The sequence below is a fragment of the Diceros bicornis genome, chromosome 14 (assembly GCF_020826845.1).
Source record: "Diceros bicornis minor isolate mBicDic1 chromosome 14, mDicBic1.mat.cur, whole genome shotgun sequence".
NCBI classification, from domain to species: Eukaryota; Metazoa; Chordata; class Mammalia; order Perissodactyla; family Rhinocerotidae; genus Diceros; species Diceros bicornis.
The window spans coordinates 25968342-25991251 of NC_080753.1; the positions used below are offsets into that span (position 1 = coordinate 25968342).

At 54.1% G+C, this 22910-nt stretch overlaps 1 protein-coding gene across 1 annotated transcript in view; it reads left to right on the forward strand.

The window, feature by feature from the left end:
• The first annotated feature begins 1223 nt into the window (after positions 1–1223).
• The window catches only part of KCNK5 (potassium two pore domain channel subfamily K member 5), a 37828-nt gene continuing 16141 nt past the window's right edge, over positions 1224–22910 (forward strand). The window contains exon 1 of the mRNA XM_058554439.1: positions 1224–1743. Within this exon, the coding sequence (XP_058410422.1) occupies positions 1558–1743 (186 nt within the window). The 5' untranslated portion in view covers positions 1224–1557. The remainder of the gene's footprint in view (positions 1744–22910) is intronic.

Genomic DNA, 22910 nt, shown 5'->3' on the forward strand with positions numbered 1-22910 from the left:
GACTCGGCCCACTGCTGCACCTGCCCCCACAGAGTCTGGGGAGGGTGAGGGCCAGCCCTTGGTACACAGCACTGGAGGGAGTGTGCCCCTCCAACTTCTGGCTGTTGCTGGTTGAGACTTGGAACAAACCAACCACCTGAGTTTCAGTTTCCTCACTGCCAAGTGGGTGTAAGGACAGGTCCTGCTTATGATGCGCAGAGAGGATGCAGTGTTGCTGGGGTTTACAGACACTCAATAAATGGCAGCCAAGTGAGGGAGAAATATCCTGGGTGTGTGTTTGTGACGAACTCATTTACCCCTTCATTGCACAAATGTTTGTGGAGTGTCTACTATATAACAGCCACTGGGGATATATCGTTGAACAATCCAGACTCCCCACCCTATTAGCTGAGCTTTTAGTGGCTATGTGTGTGTGTGTTGGGGAGTAGGGGGTGCAGAACAGAGTAAACAAAAGAAATAAAGTTATATAGCATATTAGAAGGAATTTAGTGCTAGGAAGAAAACAGCCAACAGTGGGATAAGGAGTGTGCGTGGCAGGGTGTTGCAATTTTAAACAGGCTCGGGAGTATGAAAGAGGTCGTGTTCCCTGCAGAGTTACAGTGCGGGGTGGGGGCGGGGAGAGTGGAACAGTGCTCCTTCCCGATGTGGGGGTCTCCCCAGGCCAGGTGAGCACGGGGCAAGAGGGAGTCGTGCCTTTGTGGCTGGATTAGTTCCCGACATCCTCTGATTTTCTACAGCTTCTCCAGTCCCCTTCTAGTCTCCTTTTCCCAAGATTATAGGAAGGTGTGTGAGACAGAAAGAGACTGAGAATCAAGCTTTCTTGGCAGAAACATCAGTAAGCGAAAATTGAATTATAATGAAAACAACAATAGTAATAACTTCCTGACCTCGGTCATTAGGTACACACTCATGTTAGTTAATGCACCAGCACTAATAGACCCGACTCCCAGAGACCGCAACCCCCGGGGCACCGCAGGGCGCGCAGCCTCCCCTGGCGGCGGCCCCCGGGAGCGGGAGCGCACGGAGCACCTGGCTGGGGCCAGAACTCACCCCGAGGCGACTGTCGGGCCCGCCGAGGGGCGTGCGCGGGGCGGGGCCTCCACGGGGGCGGTGCTGGCGGGGGCGGGGCCTGATGCAGCCCCTCCCCCGAGGGGATCGGCGCGGGCCGGCAGCCCGCGCTGGGCGCTGGTTAAAGAGGCGCGCGGAGGCGGGAGCGGTGCATACTGCTGCGGCGCGCGGAGGGGTGGCCCACGTGTCTCCCCGGAGTGCGGCCCCGAGTTCACCCAGCTCCTTTCGCCCCGCGATCCAGGGCGCCCACTGGGCCCCCTTGGTGTCCGCCCGCCCCCGGCCCGCGTGAAAAGGGCCCCACATAGTTCCCCGGCTCGGTGGGCCAACTTGGCTGAGCAACTTTATCCCGGGAGCGGCGCCGGGGGAACGGGACACTGCGCATGCGGAGCTCCAAATTCAAACAGCTGTTTCCAGAGGCTGGAGGGCGGGTGGACCGGGAGCCGCTGGGGCTAGGGGAGGCTTTCTCGAGGAGGCGGCCGCTCCGGAGCCATGGTGGACCGGGGCCCTCTGCTCACCTCGGCCATCATTTTCTACCTGGCCATCGGGGCGGCGATCTTCGAGGTGCTCGAGGAGCCGCACTGGAAAGAGGCCAAGAAAAACTACTATACCCAGAAATTGCATCTGCTCAAGGAGTTCCCGTGCCTGGGCCAGGAGGGCCTGGACAAGATCCTGGAGGTGAGCCGCCGCCGTCCCCCTGCATCCACCTGAAGCAGGCTGGAGGTTCAGGAGTGCGCAAGGGAAGCCTCTCAGCTTTGGACGACCCTTAGTCCCTGTGGGTGGCCCTGGGGGTGACAGGAGAGGATGTCTCACTATGGGTCTGGCTGCTGGGATCTGTCTTTCACCCGTGGACACAGGAGTCACCCACGCGCGGAGACTCTTTGGAACCCAGTTCATCCGGAGAAGAACTTAGGGTTGATCCCCGGGTGAACCAGGTCCTGCGGTGGCTCGGTGTGGGTGTGCGGGTACGTCCCTCTTTGGAAGGAGGCTGTGGGGCGGATAAAGGCGCTTATCTTTCCTTGGAGACTCTCCCGGGTTTCGGGAGCCCGGCCGGTGCCACCCCCTCGCGTCACCACCTCCCAGCTCGGGAAGCCAGTGCCGCGCCCGCCCGGCTTTTCTTCTGGGCCGTGAGCTCGTCGGAGTTACGAGAAGGTCCCCTAGCCCCAGGCTGAGCAAAGAACCTCGCCCCCCCGGGGCTCAGGAGCGTGGTCTGGGGCTCTGCCGTGCCTGAGTCCCCGGGGCAGGGGCTGGTGGCTGGAATACTCAGGCTTCCGTGAAGGCTTATCTCGCCAAGACATCCCTCAAGGGCTTGGAGTTAAGCTTTGTGAAAGTAGCAGGTTGAGCAAAAGAGCGAAACCCGGGGAGTCCCATTTTGGGGGAAAAGGAGACGTTGTGCAGAATGGAAGTTGGTGGGGAGAGTTTCTCCTCCACATTGGCCTTGGGAGCCTCTTATCTTCTGGCTCATATGCCCGATGGATGATGGCATTGACCTCGCTCGGATAAACTGTGGGGCTGACCTTGGGCCAGTTTGGGAACCAAGGCCCTTTACTCTAGTTTCTCGAAGGTTCTTAGCCTCAAGCATCCACCCTTCTTGGCCTGTGCTAATGGCCTCCCCCCAGTGGACCGACCAGGACCTGGGTAAGAGCCCGTAGAGGCTCTGGATTGTTAGGTGGAGTGGGGGGGGGTGGGGGGGAGATTGTCCAAGGTGTTACCTTTCTCTGATCGTTAGGTGGAGTGGGGGGGGGGGGGCGAGGGGGAGATTGTCCAAGGTGTTACCTTTCTCTTGGGATGAAAGATGCCAGAAAGGAGGTTTGATGAGGAACAGCATTTAATCTACAGCAGCCTCCGTATACTTTAAAGATTTTTATTTATTTCTTTTTTTCCCCCCAAAGCCCCAGTAGATAGTTGTATGTCATAGCTGCACATCCTTCTAGTTGCTGTATGTGGGACACGGCCTCAGCATGGCCGGAGAAGTGGTACGTTGGTGCGCACCTGGGATCCGAACCCGAGCCGCCAGCAGCGGAGCGCGCACACTTAACCGCTAAGCCACGGGGCCGGCCCAGCCCCCCTATACTTTATAGCTGTCTAGTTGTCCTCATTTTTCCGGCCTCCGTTTCCCTATAGGTAAAATGAGCATGAACCCGTCTTCATCTGTTTTTATCTGCCCTGGACTGCTGGAAGGTAGAAAGCATTGGAAAACATGAAAATGTCTTGCCTCTGGTGCCCCATTTTTGTCCCCACCTCAATGGACATTCACACAAATGAGCATATGGGTGCCCACCAACAGCCGGGCAAGTAAAGACCTGTCTTCTCAGGGGCCAGTGGAAGGGGAGGTTTAGGCCAGCAGATTGGATATTTGGTTTTGGTGAGGAGAATCTCTGGACCTGTAGCAGTTCCTGGGGTGGGGGACGTGGGAGGTGAGGTTGGTGGGGAGGATGAGCTTCAGAAGGTAGTTGGGGGGTTAGCTCCTCATAGCCGGAGCTCTGGGATGAAGCACATGCCTTTGGATGGGTGTCTGCCCTGTGTGTGTGTGTTGGGGAGGGGTCACTTTATAATTTCCCTTAGGAAACAATTCCTCTGGAGAACGAGTTGTTTTTTAGTTTCTTCCAGGGCTTTGTTTAGAGGGGGAAGGGGCCGGCGGGGATGATAAAGAATTGAGCTGCCCTCGAAGTGTTTCCCTCTTCCCTGCTCCTCCGCTACTGCAGGGGAAGGAAGGAAGGAAAGAATTCAAGGCTGAATGTGGGAAAATAAACTTCAAAACATGAGGAGAAGGGAAAAGGAGGGGTCGGGCTGAGGCAGCCGGGTGCAGCTGGTGGTAGCAGCTTTGGAGGTTGGACAACTTTCTTAAGGTGTTTCAGCAAACAAAATCCCTCTTATTTTGAGGTCCTTTTAAACCCACCAGTGATTACCCCCACGAGTGGGCAAGTAACTTTTAGAAAAAGGATGTGGCGTCAGGCCAGTCTGATTTGAAAATGATTATGGGCAGCCCTGCCCCATCCCCAGCCAAAAACGCTCAAACCATCTCCAACCGGGCGAGTCCCCTCCCTTTATAGGAAAAACCCGAGAAATGAAAACGGACCAGTGGAAGCATTTTGCTAGCGTCACTTTTAGTCTGCAGAAACTTCTGCCTGGCTCCTCTTTCTGATCTGTCACTTGGGGCACTGCCTCAGGCCTCAGGAAATTGGTTTAAGGAAAAATGAAAACTCAAAAATCTCCATTCCCATCTGGCTGCTTCAGCATTTTCCACCTGAGGTTCTGTGTTGTATTGGGTTTGTAATCCTAAAGGAGTCTGTTGCTAGGAATTCCTGGGGTGGGGGCAGGCTCATGGGGAGGGTCGTTGTAGGGGAGGGGGTGCAATCTGGGTTGGGGCTTTTCTTACACTGGAAATTGTGTGTGTGCTTTGAAATGCGTGAGAAAGGGAGTTAACCCACCTTTCTTTAGATCTTTGGAGATAGTCCCCAAGTCATCAAGTGCTCGATCCCTGTTCAAGCTGTGGTTGAACAGAGGCAGAGGCTGACTTTCAAATGCTCAGCGCACCACCAGCCTCACACCACCAGCCTCACACCACCAGCCTCGGCTCTCATGGTCGTCCTCCTTCCTGCCTTCAGAACCATCTTGAATCCTTGCTCTCAAGCCTGCTCCACCAGGTGTTGGATGACCCGCTCCCCCAGCCTCTTCCTAAATTGCAGACTCCCACAAGTGGAGTTAGCACTGACTGAGCACCCTCTGTGTTGGGCATGGTGGGTGCTATCTGCATTTTATGAGAGAGGGCACAGGCTGGTTTTGCCATCTGGCTTGACCATTTACCCATCAAGCCCTTTAATTTTGCCTCTCTTTCCTCATCTGCAAAAGGAGGGTCTGGTGAGGGTCAAGTAAAGTAGAGCGTTAGGCAAGATGTGTATGGAGCACACACATCTTGTGTTTGTGGCTAGCACTGATTGCACACACGTTGACCAAGGCAACTTGCCACGTGCTTTACCTGCATTAGTTCAGGTACTTCCTACAGCAATCTTATGTATTCAGATAAGGAAACTGAAGCTCAGCGAAGGTTAAGGTGGCCTTGGTGATACAGCAGGAGGGCACAGCCTAGGGGGAGGGAATGGGACAGTCTGCCTCCAGAGCCTGTTCCCTTGCCTTCCCTCTCCGGCATGTGAAGCTGTTGAATGGTGGGTCTGTAAGTGAGCTGAGTAAATTGGTTCAGCTGGACTCTGCTCTGCTGGGAAATTCTATTTTCTGTTTCCCCTGGAACAGGTGTCAGCGTTGGCATTCCCCCGTGTTCTGCTCGGCTGAGTGGGTACCTTCTCCCTTACTGAAATGAGCAGCCGTCCACCCCACCCAGCTCCTCTTATGGAAGCACAAAAAAGCAGAGGGTTGGGGTCTAGGGGAGGAATAAACCCTTCTCAACCTTTACCCCCGGTGTGCGGTGATCATCAACAGAAAGGATTTGAGAGCCCACCACGCAGCAGGGCTTTGCATAAGCACTTTACATACATTCATATTTTAATTTAATCTTGACGACCACCACTTTTTATGGATGAGGACAGTGAGGCTTGAAAAGATCATGATCCTTGGCCAGGATCATAGAGTGGAGGGTCAGGTTTCAAATCGAAGTGTGTTGTATTCCAAAGTACATGGAATTAGTCAACAAGCATTTATTAAGTACCCACTGTGTGCCAGGCACTGGGCAAAGCGCTGGGAGTTCAAAGATGAATTAGACACAGGCGGGCTCAGACTGGCTGCTGGGGAGAAGGATGAATAAACCCACTGTGGCAGGACAGTTCGTGAGGCCCCCACGGAGGTATTCAAGAGGGATTCTTAATGAGGGCTCCTGGGTCCAGCCTGAGGGATCAGGGAGGGCTCTCAGGAGGAGATGACCTCAAGCCAGAGTGGGGTCTTGGAATTAGGAGGGTTTAGCAGGAAAAAGAAGGGGGAAGGGAGTGGGGTGTTGCTTTGTGCTGTGGCTTTTGGGGGTGCGGTAAGGGTCCTCCCAGGCCCTGCCCTCCACTGGGGCACCCATCCCTAACTCTAGGTTTTCCTGACTGCTCACGTAGCTGACCAGTTCCCAGAAGCCTCTTGGATCCCACTAGCCTCCTTGCAGCCTGAGCTCCAAACTGCATTATCCTGTCCGGACATTTTCCATGTCTGCCAGACCTCTCTCCTTTCATTTTCTATACACGTTCCAGTCTACAGCGGTGAGGCTGATGCCAATTTTGAGGTTCTGACATCCTGTTATTAACACCAATCTTCCTCCTAAAATTTGAGAAATATAACTGTGGATTATGTGGTAAAATTACGTCTGACCAAAATGCTTAGAACAGGGCATGTTAATTGAATATTTTGGAGAATTGAGGGTTAACATGAAAACCTCTTTTGTTTCAAGCCTTGTTGGAAATTGTAAAGCGCACTGGTCCACTTAACCGCCTTTGTAAGTAGAGGGAACACAATAGATCTTTTGATTATCCGGGATCGGAGGCCTCCACATCATTAGTTCGAACTTGAACTCTGAAGTCTAGGACTGCAGAAGTGGAAAGTGGAGAAGTTGAGTTTTTGAGAGGAAATGGAAGAAAGAAGTCTCTTCCTGATGGCTTGTTTTCTTATTTATGTTCCACTCAAAGGGCAGCCAAAAAAAAAAAATTCTCAAATCAATAAATCTGCCTTAGTTAACTGCTCTGGTTAGAGTTTTAACAGTTAAAGTGAATTTTTATTAAATCGTTTTGAGAGTTTTACTAGAGCCCTTAGGAAGATTACTGATGGCTGACACGGTAAGAGAGACTTACTGAGAACAGAAATTAGTAAGTGTTGAAAGGTTCTAGTGGAGGTGGGGGGAGTCCTATAGAAGGGGGTACAAGGGAGGTGATGACTTGCTTCTAAGTATTTTTCGGCGGTTTTGCCGTATTTATCGTCGGGCATTTAAAAGAAACACAATCCTCCAGTTTTGGATGCTGTGCTTGGCTAGCTCTGACCTCAGGTCAAGGGCTTTCATCTTGAACTTGGCTGTTTGCTGTCAGATTGGGCTCAGTCTCTGAACTCTGTGGGGGGGGTGGGTAGGAAAGTACAAGGCTTTGGGGAGCAGAGGAGCCAGGCTCCTGAGACGGAACCCCCAAGAGAGTCTTTGTACAAATTGGGATGCTAGATCCCAGGGTGGGACGAGAACTGGGTGACACAGAGAGGCCAGGTGACGTGGATGGCTATAGGAAAGCACGTGAAATAGGTTCGCCTCCTTCCGATGTTCCTTTTAGGGAGTGGAGAAGGGAGAGGTGACTCTGTTTCATTGAGAGTCCCCCTGGACTCTTGGAATGAGGCAGAGGAGGCCAGATCTGTCCATCTCCCCAGGGCTGGGTTGACATGGATAGAGAGCATGCTGCCCTCGGCAGGGATCTTTCACAGCATGCCACTCGCCTCACCACCTGTAGGCCCCCTGCTGTTGCTGAGTCACCATCCAAGCAGTGTCTGTGGTTATGGGGTGGCCCCTGAAACATGCCATAATGTCACCCTCGTAGGCTGCTTAGAACAGTGCTTGACACATAGTGCTCATTGTGTTAGCTGCCATTGCCACCTCTCCTTCTAGATACCACTACTATGCGATGGGGCCGTCCAGGCACAAGTGTGGTTCACGCAGAATCAGGAAGACTTTTCTAGAGCAGAAGAAATGTCAACCGAAGTTTTTTTTTATTGTAGTAAAAAAACATATAAGAAAGTTTACCATCTGAACCATTTTTTAAGAGTACAGTTCAGTAGTGTTAAGTATATTCACATTGTTGTGAAACAGATCTCCAGAAATTTTTCATCTTGCAAAACAAATTCTATACCCATTAAACAACTCCCCTTTCCCTCCTCCCCCGGTCCCTGGTAACCACCATTCTACTTTCTGTTTCTGTGAATTTGACTGCTTTAGATACTTTATAAGCAGAATCATACAGTATTTGTCTTTTTGAGTAAAATGGTGCAGTCGCTAAGGAAAACAGTATAGAGGTTCCTCAGAAAACTAAAAATAGAACAAACTACTGTATGATCCAGCAATCCCACTTCTGGTTATATAGCAACCAAATTTTTAAAGAGCTAGACAAGGAGCGGGGGGGAGTGGATCTTTCTTGCCCACAGCCCTCAGGGAGGTGTAAAGCTCCGTGATGGTCCTGGGCTGCAGCCACAGGGCAGAGAGGTGAGGGTCAGATGACGAAGCCCTCTGGGTTTAGCCAAGGAATTTGAACTCACTAAATTTTTGCAATTTACAAGGAGGGGAGTGAACAGCGTTTCAGAAAGTTTCATCTTCCTTCACAGCCGTTTGCAACGTACAAGTTGAATATTCTACTCTAAATTAGCGGCATTTCTGTGCGCGGATCCCTTTACCCCATCGCTGTTCTGATAAGGACGCCTCCTCCTTTTCTCCTTCTGATGTGATGGAGTGTGGGTTTTTTCCACCAAAGCCCATAGAGTGTACAGCCCCCTAGAAGAGCCCACCCGCCCTCCCTCACACCCCAGCTTTCAGTTAGGGTATCCTCTCTTCTTCAGGTCTTGGTCCCTGTCTCTGCCAAAGACATACCCTCCCCCCAACCCATTTGATGACCTTCCCAGATTGCGTCTTAGTTGCCCGTTATGTAAAAGTGGAGGTGATGTGCTCTAGCTCTGTACAGCTGCCTGGGGCCTCTCGGCTTTTTGTGAGGAGTTAATCCGATCCCCAGACCTCAGAGGCCTGGGCAAAGTAAGAGTGGGATCACAGAGGGGGCCCTCCCTGCTGGCTGTCCTTTCTGTGTGTGCTGAAGCCTCAGAAACCAGAGTGGGCTTTAGCCCTTGGGATCTCAGTCTAGCCTGGGAGAGAAAACAGGGCCCCGGTGGTGAAATGAGGGGAAATACGGTCCTGGTGCTGAGTGATGGGTTGCAGATGGTAGAGGCTGGAGAGATGGACGAGGGTCAGAGGGCCTCAGAAGATTCAGTTCCTGTTTCCTGAGGCCTGTAGAATCCCCTGGCCTTTGAGGTCTCTGGCTTTGAGCAAAACATGGCCCCTGCCCTCAGGGAGCCCCTAATCTAGAGAAAGAAAGGTAAAGGAGCCGTTACCTGAGTGACATTGGTAAGTGTTCCAAGAGCGTACCGTGGAGATAGATGCCTGCTCTTGAACTTAAAGAAAGGGGAGTTTGAGCTCGATTGAAGGATGAGAGGTGTGGGTAGCAGCCCCTGTGAGCACTCCTACTATGTGCCAGGCATTGGGCTGGTTCTTTACCTCTGCCTCCTTGAACCAGTCCTGTGGGTCAGTTGCTGTTCCCACTGAACAGGAAGCCAGAGGCCAGGGGGCCTGCCCGAGTCTACATGGCTAGCTAGAGGCTGAGATGTGCCCCACCTTGCTGCCTCAAGCCTTGGGTCCATGAGTGGAGGTAGGTCCACGAGGTTGGGGCACCCGGAGTGGGCCGGGAGTAGGAGTGGGAAAGTGAGGATGCCAGCTAACAGTTACTGAGCACTTGCTTAGCCACAGGTTACCTGAACTATTTGTACATCATCTCATGAACGTTCACAGCAGCCTTCTGCTGTAGGTACTCTTACCGCCGCTGCCTCATGGTGGGAGCGACAGAATGTAGACCACAGAGGTTCACTAACTTGCCCGAGACTGTACAACGGGGATGTAGAAGAACAGGGATTTGAACCCGGAGCCCACATCTGAACCATTCCACTCTCTGTGAGGCTACATTGAAGGTGGGAAAAACAAGGAACAAAGGTCTAGAGGTGGGAAAGTGTGGGGCATGTGTGGTGTCTTCAAAGCCTTAGGGTACATGGGACGGCTTTCAGGATGCTTCCTTAGCTGTGTGACCTTGAACAAAAGTCAGTCTCCGCATCAATGAAGTGGGATAATAGTAGAGCATCTCCCTCATGCCTGTAGAATCCATATAAACACCCTTGACAGAGTGCCTGGTGCATGCAGCCGGTGACTTGCTATGTATTAGTGAGGTGCTGTTTCTGTACCCCATCTCTCTGTGGGGGCCCTGTTCCTGACACCCACTTCAGGCCCACCATGGATTGAGCTCCTAATCTAGAGATAGAGACAAGGAAGATAAAACTCACCAGATCTCTCCTAGTGAAGTCACCCATCATTTTCCATTTCCTGCAAATTTACCCACAACCCTCCTCCCAAAGAGTTAATGGGCAGCATCTGAAAATATGGGTGGTTTACTTCTTCCCTGCCAGCTGGGCCCTGCTCCCTGCTCTGGGGTAAAGGGGCAAGGCTTTCTCTGCTCAGTCCTGGCTTGTCCCATGGTTAAACCTTTTCCCTTCTGGAGGATTCCTGAGTCCAGATGGCCTCATGGGTGCCCTCCCTGGAGGGCAGTCACACAGGATCTGGGGACAGAGTTGTGCCCTCCTTGGGGGCAGACAACACCCACCTCCCTTCTCAGAGGGCCCTTTGTAGTCAGGTCCCTTTGATTGGCTTTGAAATGTGCATTCTATTTTTCCTTTCCTCCATCTAAATATTTGGGTTTCCTGCCAAAATATTTAGGCAGGATTGTGTACTTCTGGCTGTGTCACCTCCCATGGCCCACTGTAATCGGGCTGCAACTGGTCAGCTGGGCCCCTCCTATGAGGGAGAGGCTTGCCCCCAAGTCTAGGAGAGAAGCCGAGCGGGGCGCTTGGTGGCAGGGCCAGCTTTACTGGCTCCTATAGCCTGGTGGCTGGCCCTGTGGGCTGCCAGGGGCCTTGTCAGCCACACCAGGTGGGGAGTACGCAGTTGAGCCCCTCTATTTGTCTGTGTGGACCCGTGCTTGGGGCTGGGACTGGGGCTGGGGCTGAGAGACCCGTATCTGAACCACTGTGTGGGGAATAGCTGATTCTAACCTGGGTTCTGATTCTCCCTACACTCCTGGTCTGTGCTGTGTGACCCTGGCCAGATTTCACCTCTCTGGACTCTGCTTCCCTCGAGTAAATTCATCCCTTCATTCAAGAAGGCTTGGAGCACCTGTTAAATTAGGCCCAGCCAGACTGTAGGAGGCCTGCGTGGGTGGGGCCACGTCTTCACACTCTTTGGTTCCAGGCGTAGCCCACAAGACGTGCTCAGTAAGTATGTGGGTTTTAGCCGACCACTGACTTACTCAGAACCTGTCTATTGGGCCCTGCGTGCCCAGTGGTGTAGCTGGCTCTGAGGGGGAGGCTGAGAGCCATGTGGACCTTTGGGTTGGAAGTCCAGTCAGGAAGGGGCAAGCTTCTTACAAGGGCAAGGCGGTTACCTGGGTGAATTGAGCCAAGCCCAGACTCTGGCTCCTGGTCTCATGGGCTCCAGATCATGGCGAGGAGGAGGAGAGTCCCATTATCAAAATTTACTCCACTTCCGCTTCAGGCCACATGAGGTGAGGCCATGTTGTGTAGGTTGAGACAGGCTTTCAAGTCATGCTGCCTTTGCAAGCTGTGCGCCCCTGAGCACAGAGCTTCCTCGGAAAGAGGGGGTAATATTTCCTGCCTCGTTGGGAGTGAAGATAACAGGAGAAAATGACTGTAAAGCTCACCGCAGCTTCCAGCTCCGAGTTAATCTTTAAGACCAGGTTATTGTTATCTTCTCCCTTTGAAGGACTTTGCAGAATAAACGGCTCTCCCTCTCTGGGTCTCTTTATCTCCAGGAGGCCCGTCTCTGTTCCCCTCATCCCTTGTTTCATAAACTTTTCCTAAACCCCTTTCCCCTGGGATTAACAAGGCCGGCCAGCGTGAGCGTGTTTGGCAGGTCTGTCCTTCACAGCAGGCTAGGTGCTGGAGGGGAGCCGTGGTTTCTGCTTTCAAGGAACTTGACACAGAGCAAATACCCAGGCCCTCCTCCAGCAGGTACTTCCTAAGCACATACTATGTGCCCAGATCTGTTAGAGACCTGCTGCAAAGAGAACGGCCCCATCCCTGCTTTTGGGGAGTGTCTTCAGACCATGTACTGCAGAAACCACCAGGACAAGTCCACGTGCAGGGGGAGGGAAACAGCACCCCCTTGCCCCTTCCTTGTGGAAGCTGGTGTTTGATCTTCAGAGCCTGCTGAGGAGGAGCAGGAGGAAGGCTGGGCTGTTTGCAGGGGAGAACAGTGTGTCCCAGCTGATACCTCCTTTGGCATGACAGGAGTCTGCACTGGGCTTTTTCTACCATGGCCCACCCCACAGGGCACCCCCTCTGGGCTGACCAAGGATATTGGCCCCAGGGGATGGAGCAGGAGTATTGCACGGTGTTGCCTGGGTGACCTCTAAGAAGCTTGCGGATACACAGGCTTTGCACTCTTGGAGCCCCACCCTTGGCCTTACCATGGTCTGTGCACACCCGTTCATCTAGGTGCCTCCCTGTGACCTCTGGGCCTGACTCTGATGTGAGGCCTGGCAGTGGGATGCCATCCCATTTGCTGGATGGGAGAACAGAGGCCTGGTGAGGAGCTGGGGACACTGTCTCTAGAACCAAGCGCAGGTTACGCTAGAACCTTTCTTCACTGAGCCATCTGTCACCCCACCTCGAATCCCCTTTTACATGGCTTTTAAATCAAAATCTTGATGGTGTTTTGGGGTGCAGAGCACTTAGTCTACTTACACTGAACTGGCCTGCTGGATTTCCTAACCTGCCCAGCATACCCCTTCCTGTGATCTTGAGCATCAGCTGCCCCACCAGTTAGTGAGTTTTTCTGGGAAAAGAGGCGAAAGGTGAAATTGTAGGCTCAGGAAGGAGGATGTTTTTCGAGGCCATGCAGAGCCTGGGGCAGAAATGATCTGATGCCTCCGCAGGGAGTTTCCCTATCGCAGGACCCTGCTCCCCATGGATCTGCACCCAAGAAGCTGTTGTTGGCTGGTTTCTCCGGAGCCCACCTTGGAGGCTGGCAGGGGTGGCTGATGGGGGGAGGAGGGTTAGGCTCTGGGCACCTCTCCTGGCAGCGAATCATAAAATGTGAGGCTGCAGGGAGATTGGTGGTTATCTAACTGGCCTCCCTTTACAGCCCTGGAGCCAAGGCCCAGACCTTGGGAGGTTATGTAACTTTTCCAAGGTTACTGTGCTCGCCAGGGGTGGGGGAAGTACCATAAAGGAGTGGTTAGAGCTAAGTGGGGCAATTAGAGAAGGCTTCTTGGAAGCAGTGGCCACGGAGGTAGGTTGAAAGGTGACTGCCACATCTTGAAATTGGTCTCTTGGTCCCTGCCACCGCAGTCGGGGGTCCTGATAGAGTCAGATCGGGAGCCCCAACTCAGAATACCCTCTATGGCTTCTCTCTCAGATGAAAAGCCAAGGACGTGCAGTGGCCCAAGGGATTTGGACTCTGCTGCTGTGTAATCTCGCCTCTCTCTGGACCCCTACCCTTGATCCCAGCTGGCGTCGCTCCAGACAGGAGGCCATCTCCTGAGGGCGGAGAGGCGTTCTCAAACCCGGCACACTCATAGTGAGTTTCAGCTTTTACCAAGAACTCCAGGTCTCAGTCCACTGATAACATGAATTACTCTGATGTGGTGGTAGAGGAGGCGTAACAACAGCCACACAACAGTAGTAACGGTAGCTGACGCTTCTTGAAGGCCGGGCTGTACCACATGCCACCAGCTCCCCAACAGTGGTGAGATAGGTGCTGTGAGAACCTCACGGTGCAGGCCGTCTGAGTCCAGAGCCAGAGTTGTGCATTCACCTCCCATCTGGACTCCATAGTGTCCTAACTTAGTGCCAGTCCTACCGATCTTGCGAGGCTACCAGCGCTCCATGGGCCTGGGTTTCGGCTTGGGCCCGTTGACTCCCCACAGCCCAGAAGCCTTCACCGAGCACTGCTCTCTTCAGCATCGTGGGTTCCAACACCACTGTTTCCTGACCACATTGACATATCAGTTTGTTTGCTATTTTCAGCGTGGAAAGTTTGAAAGCAAGAAAACCTGGGTTATGTTTGTGGGTGCCACAGCTCAGAATTGGGGCTGTCAACTGTCCCTGCCCCTGGCCCCTTTCCCCCATCATCTTTACAGACCCAACAGGCCCACAACCCTTCACTGCAGGGTTTGTGGGTCCGGGGACTCTGAGACCGAGCCCTCCAGGAAGAAGCAAGGAGCTAGAGGGAGAGGTGCAATGGCCTCTTAGCGGTGGGCCTCCTGTCTGCACCCCCACATCACCTGGCACCTCCCTGGCAGCTAAACCCACACTCGTGACACATGCCCCACGTGGCTTCCCCAGGGTAACCCCTAGCAGGACTGTCATCTGCACCTTGGGAGGGAATAGCTTTAGTCCGGCCTTTCTCCTGGGGTATAAGCATTGCCCAGATCCTGCCTGCGTGGCTGGGGACAGAGAGGGGCTATTTTGCAGCGTGCCAAGGACTCCAGGGCGGGCCCTTTGTGGACTCGAATGTTTATTTTGGCTTGGGTGCCCCTGTGTCTAGTGCAAGGTTCTTGTTCCTCCCATGCCCCCAGGTGCAGGATGGCACCTGTTCACAGACCCTCTGGAGGAGAAAGAACAGCAGCCCCATACCTTCCCCATAGCTCCTGTTCAAATAAAACTCTCTCCTCCCGGGTCATGGAATGCATCCTGACAGTGTTAGCTTTGGAAGGGTGCCCTTCCCTTCTCACATCCCGGCCCCCTCTGGAGCAGCGGGTGGAAGGGCCACCTCTCGCCAAGGGATAAGTGCTGAGTGGGCTAAGTGGAGCAGGCTGATGCGGTAGTGTCTTGTCAGCATCCCCCGGGGAGCAGGAAAAGGGAGGGTACCCTGATTATCAGCTTTTCAGCATCCCACCTCTCCTTTCCCCCAGAATCGAGCTGCAGCCCTGAGATCTACTTACGAGTGGCCTAATGAATTGGGGACTAGAAGACAGAGCTGGGTCCTGGGCCTGGCTTGGCTGACTTGGTGTGTGACCAGGCCAGGTCACTGCCCATCTCTGAGCCAAGGACTTGCTCACTAAGGCCAACTAGACACTTACTGAGCCCCAGCTGTATGCCTAGTGCTGGTTTAAGGGTTGTGGGTATTGTAAGTATTAGACATTATTCCTGCCTTTGAGCTTGAGGTGGGGCCATCCAGTGTATATGAAGGATCATTAAGTAGGGGGAGAAAAGTTTTAGAAAAGTTGCTGTAGGCTGGGCTGTCAGGGAAGGCTTCCCTGACCCTGGGCCCAGGGGTTGCCTTTCTTTGAGCCCCATCACTCTTGGCTCCTCCCCGTCAGAGCACATTGCACTGGGGGTTCTGCCTTGTCTGCACACTTCCCCCTCCCCACAGGCCCTCAACTTGTGCCCCATTGGATTCCAGACCTAGCACTGTGTGAGAGGGTAATTATTAATGAACATGCTGAACCGTGAAGCTGTGTATCTCTCTCCTTTGGCTTCTCTCCCACCAGCCCCCAAACCCAAAGGCAGGTCCTCCTTTGCCTTTCAGATGGGTCCACCTCCAATCTGGAAAACTCCTGTCCGTAGCCCTCCCAGTGGGGCCCCTGCCTCGCCAGATTCTGCCCCCACTCAGCAAGCCCTCTAAGACTGCCCCCACCCCTCTGCCCCTCGTGTGTGCAGTGCCCTCCTCACTGGGGACACTCTGTTCCCTGTTGGGATAGGTCGATAGGTTGCCTGGCAAAGTGTGTCAGCATCTCCCTGGGTGTGCATCTGTCTAGACCGAGGGTGGTCTCCCCAGGGCTGGGGCAGGGCAACTTTGGAGTCATAGGGGGCACTTTTGGGTCCTGTTCTAGAAGGTTCCACCAAGCCTGCTGGGGATTCAGGGTTCACAAATCTTGGCTTTGGCGCACCCTCTCTTTTCAGAATGCCAGGGCTAAGAGCTGAATGTGGTCCAATGCCCTGTCTCCACCTGCTCTGTGTTGGGGTCATCGTGCACATATCTTATAATTTCCCCTTCCGGTTTCCCATCTGTGTACACACTCCTCCACACCTCTGTCCCGCTGCTCTGCACACGCAGTTTAACCCTGGCTTATCGATTGACTTGGTGGGATCTGGCCTGTGGAGTGGGAGACCCTCAGGCAGACTGCAACAGGAACACCTCGTGTACAAGCTGCCCAGGCCCTGGGGGTGGGGTGGTTTCCTGGTGCTTCAACTTGGTGTTTCTCAAAGTGAGAAACTCTGAGGCATGAGCCAGACTTCAAGTGACACAAAAACAAAACTGGGGGAAGCAGGGCAACTCAAGTTAGCGTGCATTTTCTGTTAGCATTGAGTCATAGAAACTCGACGTAAAAACAGAAGGCAGCCAGTCCTGAGTGGGAGGCAGGATTGTCGATGGCTGTTTCCTTCTCTGCCTCCCCGGTTTTCTGAAATGCTGTTGTATTGCTTTTTAAAAAAAGAAATCGAATTTTCTTAAAGGGTGAGATCTATACGTATGTGATTAGCCACATCTACACTGGGTATGTTTAATGTACGAGGTACACAAAGCACAGGTAAACATGGTTTTAACAGAACATACTCTGAAAACTAGTATCAGTTCTGTAATTGCTAAACAGTATGGTGGTGTTGTTTTTAAATTTAGCTGCCAGAGTGGTGATTTCTGGGCAGTAGTGCTGTTGAACACTGAGGGGAAGGGTCCCAAATTCTGGGGAAACACAATGGGCCTTTGGTCTGCGGACCAAGGAGTTTAAGATTGGGCACACGAGCTGACAGTCTCCGAGAAGAGAGTATGGTTCCCCGGAAGAGGGCTAACACAGCCAGGGGAGCTCCAGCAGCTGTACCCACTGTTGGGGTCAGTGTCCCCTGTGAGGAAAGGGGTCCTCCAGAGGCCCATGGACAAGTCTTGTCTTGGCCTCTGTGTGCATCCAGCTCTTCCAAGTCATACGGGTGCCCAAGAAGACCTTGCCCTGCCTTTCAGCTTAACAACACAAGCACAGGCAAGGTTTGGGACAGCCCAGGACCACGCGTGTGATTCAGAGTCAGGAACGTGCTGCGGCCCGAGGCGTCGGGCTTGGGTGAACCTGAGGGTCCAGGGGAATGCAGACCTTGCCTAGGGGAGGTTTTGGGTAGAGTGTGTTGTTGTGTTTGACTCTGCATCTGTATAGTCATCACCATCCACTAATTAATTTTATTTCAACATAATATTACTAATTATTGTGGCTGTTTAATTTTAAATTAAAATTAAAATTTAGTTCTCCACTGGCCACATTTCAAGGGCTCAGTAGCCGCATGGGCCTGCTCAGATACAGAACATTCCATCAGCACAGAGTTCTATTGGACAGTGTAGAGTGTCGATAGGAATCTGTTTAGGTTTTCATTGGCACACCTGCTTCTCTCGGTGCCTAGTCGAATTCCTTTCCTGCTGTAGGTGGGAGAGGGAGAGCTGGCCTGGCAGCCTTGGAGTGGGGAGGGTGATGACCAAGAGCCACGGGAAGGGGTTTTCCTCTCTCACCCACGGGGAAACTTGCAAGCTCTTCTGAGATGAGCACACCCACTGGTCTGATTTGCAGAAAGCGTGAGTTTTACAGAGGCCTGTTGCCCTCTCAGTCCCATCAGACTCAGGTGAGTGTGTATTTGGCAGGAGGGTGATTCCTGGTGTCCCAAACTCAGCATCATTGGTCAGCTTTGGCTCCATTGGAGGTGGGACCAGGCTGTAGAAAGAGTCATTTTTCATGGATCTCCAACGTGTCGCCCAGGGTCTCCAGCCCACTGCGAGGGCACTGGTTTAGCCCTCAGGGGGCTGGATGGCCTCCTTCAGCAGACTTGGTAAATGGACCTCCCTGGACGAGCCCGAGAAGTGGCCACCCCAGCCGCCACTCAGTGTGTTTTGTGGGAAACTGAGTTCCACGGGGGGACAGGATGCAGCCACTTGAGGAGCAGGTCTTGCTCCCCCGCCTGACCCTTGGGTGACTTGGAAATCTGGTGGCATTTACTTTCCTGTCTTTGAGCCTCCCTGGCCACACACAATGCGTGGGGAGAGCTGAAAGAAAGCCTGCCCCCAGCAACACCGGATGCTTCGAGACCAGAGCTTGTGAGTCAGGAGCATCTCGAGCTTTGCCTGTGCACCAGCTTCACGCTCTTCACGTTCATGTCCATCGAGCCTTTGGACCCATAACCCTGAGAACTGATGAGGAGACAATGCTATGCAGGCCTGCGCATCAGATGTTGCTCCACTCTCCTGGGCAGAGGGAGAGCTGCCAGGGCCTGGGTGGGCGTTAGGGGGTTAAGCAAGCTTTCAAAATGCTCTTGCTTAAAATCACAGCCCTGGTGAAGGAGAGAGAGAGAGAGTGTGTCGAAGGCATGGTCTTGATTCCTTCTGCCTCCTGCATTTCGCAACGGGGCTGTCTCAGAGTCAAGATTCTCCTCCTGTGCCATCAGGAGAGTTTCCATTTCCTGTCGCCCGGCCTGTTTCTGGTCCTGTGCCCCAGGTTGGGGCGGGAGGTTTTTCCGAGCCCCGCACCGCCCCTCACCTCAGCCTAGCCTCTGTGCTAGGAGGACAGGCTGTACTTTTCCACACCTTCAGCACGCAACGGCTCTGCTGCTTCTCCCTGGTCACATCCACGAGCGAGTCAGCCACGATGTGAGGTGGGCGGGGGACTGTCCCTGCAGGGTGGAAGATGCAGAGTCGGCTGTGCTTGGTCTGCCCCTCTGCTTTTGTGACATACTTGGGCAGCGATGGCACGTGTCTGGGGTACCCGCTCCTTTCCTACACTATTTGGGGGTCCTCTTTGTATCCCATCCCTGTGATGTCCAAATGCGGGCCTTGGCGGGCCAGAGCCCCTGGTGCAGCTCGTGTGGTGTGAGATCTAACAGTCGGGGTTATGGGGAGTCTGCACTTTAGGGCAAAAGTCCTCTTGCCAGAGGCTCAGTGATTTTTTTGTGTGTGTGAGGAAGATCAGCCCTGAGCTAACATCCATGCCAATCCTTCCTCTTTTTGCTGAGGAAGACTGGCCCTGGGCTAACATCTGTGCCTATCTTCCTCCCCTTTATATGGGACACCACCACAGCATGGCCTGACAAGTGGTGCCTTGCTCGGCGCCCGGGATCCGAACCCCGGCCGCCAGCAGCAGAGCGCACGCACTTAACCGCTACGCCACGGGGCCGGCCCCTGGCTCAGTGATTTTGAGGTTATTGAGCATCGTGGTCTTGGCTTTTATCTCTAATTGTGACTCAGTCTTCTGATCTGGCATCTGGGGGTCATCGAGGCAGAAGGCTCCCCCACCATCCATCCCAAAATGCCTGTGCCGGTTTGCCGGTCATTTCTTGTACAATTTATTCCAGAGAGGATGGAGGCCAGCTGTTGTCTGCCTCCAGCTGGAGACTGAACCAAAGGAAATGGGCTTGGACCGCAGCCGGAGGGATTTAGGTTAGAGTCAGACAATAAGGAAGGATTGTGTGACAGGTGGTTGGCCCTCAGGAGGACGCAGCAGGGGGCTTTGTGGAGAGGGATGGGGGTGGGATGGTGCTTGGAGGCAGCGGCGTGGCCAGGTTTGGGTGGGAAGGGGTGGTTGGTGATAAACAGACAGGGAGGTTACCTCACAGGAGCAGAGAAACTCGGCTGCCCACCGCCGTTAGTGCAGGGTTCATCCCACCGCCTAGTACCCCTCTGGGCTTTCTTATTTTAATTAGTGAAGAGGTTTACAGTTAGTTCAACCATCTGGTCATCTTAAACAAGTTATAATAAATGGGTAGGCTTAATAATCCCTTATCATCAGAACCCCAGCCTTCAAGGATGGGCAGTTACTTATTACCTGGAGGAGCCGCCAGCGACAGGTGAAGGGAGAGGGGAAAGGAGGAAGGAGCAGGTGGAGAGGCTGCTTTCTTGAGGGCCGTGGGAGGGGGAGAGTTTGCCTGTGGTCTGGGGCACTCTCTGGGGCAAGAGGTGGGAGTGTCAGCCACAGCCCTTCTCAGGGGTGCAGGTGGAACCTGGAGGGATGAATGTGGCAGGGGTGGGGGGCAGGTTTCATCCCATGGAGGTGGGAGTCTGGGGGTGTCAGTGGGGAGGGAACCCCCACAGGGAGCAGGAACAGCCATCAGGGCTCAGAGAGCTTCGTGGAACAGGGCATCCTTCCTTCCCACTGCTGGGGTTGCAGTAAGCAGGGGCACGCGTGGGAAGACCTGCACCCCTCAACCGTGACATCCCCCCCTGGGCCCTCACCCCTCCCACCCGTCTGCCTCCTTCCTCTGGAATCCTGATGGTTCCAAAGTCTGCAGTGCAGCTGACTCACCAGGGCTGGGACCTCTGGGGGCTTTGGCCTTGCAGACAGTTGGGGGTGGGGGTGAGGTAGGGAAAAGACACTGGGCAGAGAAACATGAAGCCATCAACCCGGGCTGCCCACACCTGCCAGCGCTGCCCACCTCATCCAGTGGAGCCAGAACCCGTGTGAGATACAACACAGGCACCCAGCGCTGTGCCCTGGGAGGAGTGATTGGGGAAGGCACGCCTCTTGGAGACTCAGCCATTTATCTGGCAAATATTGAGTCCCCACGCGTGCCAGGTTCTGCTCTGGGAACACGGGAGATGAAGTCTCTGCCTGCAGAGCTCAGAGTCTGTCTGGGGGAGATAAACAGTAGGGCAGATAACAGATCCCTCATAGACTGTCATGTGGCTGTGAGTACTGTCCCCGCTCTTCCGGTGGTGGTAGCCAGGAAGGAGGGCATTGCTGTCAACAGCTAGCCCAGCTCTCGGCCTCAGCTCTGGAGGCCCCATGCAGCAGGCACCAACCCTCAGAACGGGGGTGGCCTCCGCAGCCCCCTCGTTCTTCCCACATTCGCTGTCCTGCCCAGTGCCCATTTCGGGAGCACACCCTGTATGCTATACATCGTTTCACATAGTCTGCACCCCAACCCGATGAAGCCTGGGTACCCCCACTTTGCAGATACGGAAAGTGAAGCTCAGAGAGGTGAGAGGACATGCTGCAGGTGACCCGCTGGTGGAGTCAGGGTTTGAACCCAGGTCCGTCTGCTCCAAAGCCTGGACCTTGCCCCTCTGCCCCCATGGTGCTCGCGGAGGGTCCCAGACTTGATGTTTGTGATTTTGAAGTGGAGCAGCCACCCCAGCTTGCGTTGTCCAGGCTGACGTGCAGACCTGGGCTTGGGGGAGGGGTCGGGGCAGCCGAGCTGATGATGCACCACATCTCCGTCCCGTCAGCCCGGGATGGGGAGATGAAATCGGCAGTCCCCATGACCTCTTTTGTTCCCTGCTTGAGGGCTGTTTTCAGAAGACTGGAGTGGCTAGTGACTTCCGTGTCTGCTCCTTCCACCCCACTGCCAGGTTGGGGTAAACCTAAGGCATCTCCAGGAGTTGGGGGCGGGGAGCATAAGCATATACTCATCCTAAAATATCAAGATTATGTTTGTGGCTGTGACTGCACGACCCTTTTATAGCTCTATGTCACCTGTCACCTGTGTCTGCCTGTCTACTATCACCTTCCCTGCTCCAATTTGGTTGGCATTTCTCACTCTGGTCCCAGGATGGGGTTGGATGTCTGGTTTGGTGGAAAGGGCCCTCAACTGAGACTCAGGGGGCTTCTGGCTGGTTCTTCTCTGTGCTTTGTCATCAGCCTGCTGTGTGACTTCTACCGTGTCACTAGCCCTCTCTGATCGGTTTCCTCAGCTACAAAATGGGAATAGTAATATCCATTTTGCCTGCCTTCCCTACAGGGTCTTGAGTCTCAAATGAGATTAGGGCCAGAGGAGTTGTAGGTATGAGAGGTGCTTGATGAACGTGGGGTTCTGGCAGGGGCCGGGGGATGATGACTCAGTGCTCTCCTTAGCCTTGTTACAGAGGAGTTGAACGGGGCCCAGAGAGGTTTGCCAGCTTGCCTGGAAAAGACAAGCCAAGAGCTGAATCTTACTCAGGGACCTCTCAGTCCTTAGTGACCCCCACCCCTGTGGGGAAGGAGGGGGGCTGTTCTGCCTCCTGGCATGTTCGAGAGATCCTGGCTGAACCATTTCCTGCCCTCAAGTTGTTGACCCACTAGTTGGGAGTCATCTCTTGGCATCAGTCAAAGCAGAAAGATGTCAGACACTCCCAGGATCCGGATTCTGGCGGCAGGGTAGGGGCCAGGTCGTGAATCCAGGCCGCAGGCCACAGCGTCCCCAATAGGGAAGAGATACCAGCACAGCACCATGGGCCAGGCCACAGCCGCGCCAGAGCAGGGCAGTGGTTGTGAATTGGGAGGTAGAGAAGCTGCAGGTGGATGAAAGTTGTACCTCTCATCATTTAAGCCTCACTGTACATCCCGTCTGCCATGAGTCCTTCAGGAGATGAGGCAGGGGTGGATTTTGAGAACATGGCTCCAGAGGGTCATCTGGTCATCTGGTGTTTGGGTGGGAGGGGGCTCTCTCCTACTTCCCAGGGCCAGCGCTCAGGCAGCGGTGCTGTGGGCCGGAGACTGGGCCCGAGAGGTCCCCTGTGTCTGCACGCACAGGGATTTCCAGTCTCACTCGTCAGCTCAGCCTTCCAGGTGCCTGAGAACGCTTGCTGACATCCCATCCTGAGCTCAGACCCCATCAGCCCTTCGCTGTTTGCTTAGCCAAGCCTGCAGCCCTCCCAGGTCAGCCAGTCCCTGCAAAGCTCTGCCCTGGGCTCAGCTCTCACGGGAGGGGCCCTCCCAGCCTGAGAACAATGGAGACACAGGGTCACCTGCCTTGTTTTCATTGTCCCTCCTGAGTGAGGACACGGCTCCCGAGCCTGAGAAAGTCGGAAACCCAGAGATTTCTGCTGAAAATGTGCTCACCTCTGGCCCGGGCTTGCCCCCGCCCCCCGTGAGCGTGAGACCCAGCAGTGCCTCTGGGCTCTGCCGAGACTGCTGAGAGATGGCCCAGGGGGGCGTGCAAGGGGAAGCCCAAAGGGAGGACGGTCACACATCCAGGGCCTGCAGTGCTGAGTCCAGGGGTGGGGCTGACTTGGGCCTTTCCCCTAACAAGGAGGGAGGATAGTTTGGGTCTAGGGCAGTGGTTTTGCAATTGGCTCTATCTAACATTAGTCACCTGGGGCAGCCTTGAAGCATCCTCATTCCCTG